This window comes from Guillardia theta (genome assembly GCF_000315625.1).
Source record: "Guillardia theta CCMP2712 unplaced genomic scaffold GUITHscaffold_346, whole genome shotgun sequence".
Lineage (NCBI taxonomy): Eukaryota > Cryptophyceae > Pyrenomonadales > Geminigeraceae > Guillardia > Guillardia theta.
In genome coordinates this window covers 12,343-16,678 of record NW_005434331.1, presented here as the reverse complement: position 1 = coordinate 16,678, position 4,336 = coordinate 12,343, and the positions used below count along the sequence as shown (strand labels likewise).

General features: G+C 55.8%; 2 protein-coding genes across 2 annotated transcripts in view; both read right to left on the bottom strand.

Annotated features, from left to right (window-relative positions):
• Positions 1-551: 551 nt before the first annotated feature.
• On the bottom strand, positions 552-2,614 carry GUITHDRAFT_122501 (hypothetical protein; the record flags this gene model as incomplete). The annotated part of the gene is made up of 6 exons (XM_005818228.1): positions 552-622; positions 915-1,130; positions 1,374-1,452; positions 1,607-1,740; positions 1,854-2,188; positions 2,268-2,614. 6 exons carry the CDS (start codon positions 2,612-2,614, stop codon positions 552-554), a joined length of 1,182 nt encoding a protein of 393 aa, XP_005818285.1.
• Positions 2,615-3,460: 846 nt separating this feature from the next.
• The window catches only part of GUITHDRAFT_156636 (hypothetical protein), a gene marked incomplete at its 3' end in the record, with an annotated part of 1,258 nt that continues 382 nt past the window's right edge, over positions 3,461-4,336 (bottom strand). Inside the window, exons 3-8 of the mRNA XM_005818227.1 lie at positions 4,133-4,245; positions 3,994-4,075; positions 3,862-3,946; positions 3,750-3,810; positions 3,676-3,699; positions 3,461-3,545 (exon numbers count right to left, since the gene is read on the bottom strand). Coding sequence (XP_005818284.1) covers positions 3,461-3,545; positions 3,676-3,699; positions 3,750-3,810; positions 3,862-3,946; positions 3,994-4,075; positions 4,133-4,245 — 450 coding nt within the window. The remainder of the gene's footprint in view (positions 3,546-3,675; positions 3,700-3,749; positions 3,811-3,861; positions 3,947-3,993; positions 4,076-4,132; positions 4,246-4,336) is intronic.

Below are 4,336 nucleotides of genomic sequence, written 5' to 3'. Positions count from 1 at the left end.
TCTTCGTACTCGTACTTCTCGTTCTTTCTCTCTCTCTCTCTCTCTCTCTCTCTCTCTCTCTCTCTCTCTCTCTCTCTCTCTCTCTCTCTCTCTCTTTCTCTTTGCCTCTCTCTCTCTGTGTCTTTGCCCTTGTGTTACAATGTCGTTGACTGTTCGTGATTGGACTTACCGTGATTGTGAGTGAAGAAGAGAATGAAAGTGATCGCTACAAGACGCATCTCACATCAGTTTCGAGTCTTCTACATCATGATCCTTGCAAACAAGTGTTTCCCCAGCAGCTGAACCAGTTGGAATGAAAAATGAAAAGATGGATCGGACAGATTTCAGTTGGTGGCTGTAAGAATGATTAGGAGGTGGGGAAGGGGCAGGATGACAAAGAGGAGGAGGAGGAGGAGGAGGAAGAGGAGGAGGAGGAGGAGGAGGAGGAGGAGGATGAGGAGGAGGAGGAGGAGGAGGAGGAGGAGGAGGAGGAGAGATTTTGAACTACGAAGATGTTGTCGATTAGTGATCATTGAACATGTTTCATCATAATGAACACATCTTGTGCTACTCTACATCAGTCGAACTTTTCCGCGCCATGCGGCACTGGGAGGAGGAAGATTGGGCGTGGAAACCGCAGCGACTGCCAGCAGTGTCAGGACATGCGAATGAAGACAGTCAGAGGCCTTGGTCAAGACACAAGGGGAAGAATGGAAGGTGAGGGGGGCAGAGGAGGAGGAGGGAGAGTGAGCGAAAGAAAGTGAGAGGAGAGGAGGAGGATGAGCGAGCGAGAGAGAGAGAGGTGGAAGGAAGGTGGGGAAGGAAGGTGGGGAGCGGGTGAAGTGGGTAAAGGTAGAAAGGAGGAGGAGGAGGAAGGGGAGGTGGTTGAAAGGCAGCAGGAAGCTGAAGAAGGAGAAAACACCAACAGGCATCACCATCGGCCATGTCGGCTACGCTTGCCGGCCGCCATCGGCTGTTCTTGAGCGCTTCCTCAGTCTCTCTCGCCTTCGTCCTCCTGGCAAGGAGAGGCACCGACTGTGACCGGAGGGTCTGCATGAGGGGAAGGACGTTGTTGTTGTCCCTCTTGCTGCTGGGTTTCTGCATGATAAAGTCCAGGAGGAACTGACTCCAGGTCTGCCGATCGCTCGCGCCTTGAGGGATGTCAGAGAGAGGAAGAGAGGAAGAAAGGGGAAGGGAGGGAGGGAACAAGGGAGGGAGCCAAGGAGAGAGGGAGGGAGCCAAGGAGAGAGGGAGGGAGCCAAGGAGAGAGGGAGGGAGCCAAGGAGAGAGGGAGGGAGCAAGCGAGGGAGGGAGGGAGGGAGGGAGGGGAGGCGAGGTGCAACAAAGGTTAGGAAGGAGGAGGAGGAGGAGTGGCAGAGTTCATCATGAGGTACCGGCAGCGAGGAGGTTGCATTGCTCGTACTGGTGGAAGATCCGCTCGAACTCCGAGGCTGTCAGGATCGACTGAAAAGTCTGCCAAGAGCGCGAGGAATCAGATGAGGAGGAGCGGAGGTAGGAGAATGCTGAACGAAAAGGGCAAAGGAGTATGAGGAGTATGAGGAGTATGAGGAGGAGGAGAAGATCCTTATTCAAGGTAGAGACATACAAGGACGGGAACAGGTTGAACCTGGAAAAGTCTCTGCATGGAGAGCTGGAGGCTGAGATCGTCCTCCGAGATCTTGTGCTGGGGATTCACCGAGGGATCGACGCGGGTGGGAGCAGTCAAGTGATCCTTCTTGAAGCTTATCATCCTTGAGAACCCTGCTTGCAGCACAGCACCTTGTCAACTGCATTCCCCGCCCTCCTCCCGGCTCCCTGCCTCCCTGCCTCCCTCCCCTGCTTCCTCCCTCTTCATCTTCCCCTTGCTCTGGTACCTTTATGTCTGCTCTCATTCTCCACCTTCCACTTGTTCCAGGCAACCAAGATCTTCTCTCGTATCGCGATCAGCATGCTGTCTTCCGAGCTCAGCGTCTCCTGCCTCAATATCGTTCCCCGTGAATTCCTCTGCGTCGACTTGGAAAGGATCTTTGGAACGCTCTTTCTGATGCCGGACTTCTGTTGCAAGCCTACATGCTGGGCCTCCTTGTGCAGTATGGCGCTGATGTTGTCCAGAAAGTCTCTATACAAGATTTCATCTCCCCTCCTGTACTTCTGCTTCAGTTCCTCGTTCTCTGTCTCCGTCAACCCAAGGTCCATCTCTTCTAGCACCCTGCAAACCGCCAGGATCATAAGAGAAGAAATTTCTGGAGCATCAGTGCGAGAAAGCAATCAAACCATCCTTTCCTCACCTGATGAAGGTCTCACTCCTGATCAGCCCACAGTCGTCCACGTCGTGCGCATGCAGCGCCTCCTTCAGCCGTTCCCACGTCGCAAGGGGAGCGGAGGAGAGGGAGGAGGGTTCCTCCGTCTTCACGTACGAGCACCCATGGACCGCGATGTTGCACGAGCGCATTTCTGCCGCTGATCGACTCCTTGGGACATGACGGTCGAGCTTCCTGGCTGCCGATCTGCTGGCATGAAATCCCGCTGGCTTCCTGCTCCGCTTTCCATCAATCAGCTCAGTTGGCTCCTTGTGTGCTCCTCCTCCTCCATGCCGGAATTCCAGGTCCAGTACAGGAGAGAACGTGGAATGCATCGCACTATCTCATTGATCGCTTGCAATCTGGAAACATGGCACAAGTAAGAGTCCAACATCAACAATGCGCGAGATTCTGCTCTGACATCTTGTACCGACCCTGTCTGCTTCCGTTCTCATCCCCTCTCTCCCTCCAACCATTGCTGTTGCTGCGCTCATCGTTAGTGCATCTCATTCTCTTCCATCTCTCCTCTCGACTACTCCTTCCTGCATGCCCGGTCGAACTGTTGGTCATGTGAGATATCTGCCTTCTTTCTTCCCCTACCGCTGCATTTTCTTCGTCTCCTTTCGCTCCCACCGCCAGCATCGTTACCCTGAACTAACGGGTGGGACATTGGGAACGGCACTGTCCTTCCATGACCCACCTCTTGTGCTCATTTTAGGGAAATTTTAGGGAGGGTAGGGTGGTTGTGATTAGATTCGGGGTGGGTACTACAATCAGCTACTACTACCCCTACCCCTTCATATTTCTACCCAAAACTTCCCAAAGTACCGGTTTCTCTCACAGCAAAATGACCGGTGTTCATTCCTCAAGGCCGTACCCCTACCACCTAGAAGCGACCAGCTGGCCCTGGCTGGATGTTTCACCGAAATACCGTTATTGTCACCGTTACATCAAATAGCGCCGGCTCAGGAGTCGCTGAGTGACCCTGCCGAGTGCGTCTCAGTGACTAGTGTACTACCGGTCACCCGGGCCCGGCAGTCACATTCCGGGACTCCGGGATGTTCGATGGCCCTCTGGCAAGCCTGTATCTCGAAGATTGGCGGCCGCTGTCAGTATCGTTGAGCCTGAGGCTGGTTGCGGCAGCATTCGCCGATGATTCAACATGCTTTACTATTAGTTCCGATCTGATTCCTCTATGGACGCCAACAAGGCTCTGTCTGCCTCCCCTTGCCTCGGCATGTTGATGTAGAAGTGTCTCGGGCTCTCCTGTCAAGTTGCGATCCCAGTCATCCCCTTCAACCTCCTCCAAGGCCTCGCACCACCACCAACTCCCCCCCCCCTCCCTCCCCCCCTCCTCCTCCCTTCCGGCTGCGACGACGACCCTCAGCCTACTCACCGTATCCGACCCATCCTTCAACACCTTCCCTCTCCACCGTCAGTCTACCTCCTCCATACGTGCGCGCTGCTCACCCGCATGTCCTGACGGACTCCCGTCGGGCTGATGGTGTATCTCCGAGTGAAGTAGCACACCCTGCCCCTCCCCCGTCATCCTCCCTCTTCTTCCCTCCTCTCTCGCTCGTACCCCGACCCCGCGTAGTGATAGAAGAGGTTGATTTCGATCGACGAGCTCTTGACCTGCCCGTTCAAGAAAGCGTACACCTTGCTGTCTGTCACCCCCCGTCAGCCCGGCCCCCCGCGACTCCTCCTCCCCTACTCCCGTCGCCGAGCTCCGTCTCCCACCCGTCCAGCCTGACCTTGGCTACTCTCTTCCACCTCGACCTGAAGCCTCCCGCGAGCTGCCACAGCTCTCACTCCCTCCTCCCTCCTCCTCGACCTCGGGCGCGAGCTCTCACCTGCGGCAGCCTCATCCGCATGTGATGGAACACCATCAGGTTGCCCTGCTGGTCCATCTCCAGCGCGGCATGCGACTCTGTGAGTTTGGACAGGTACACCATGACCGCCGATCCTGCGACCCCACAGCTCAGCGACATTCCCTCTCACGTCAGCAGCCCTCCCTCCCTCCTTCGCTCCCTCGTTGCTTTCTTCCCTCCCTCCCG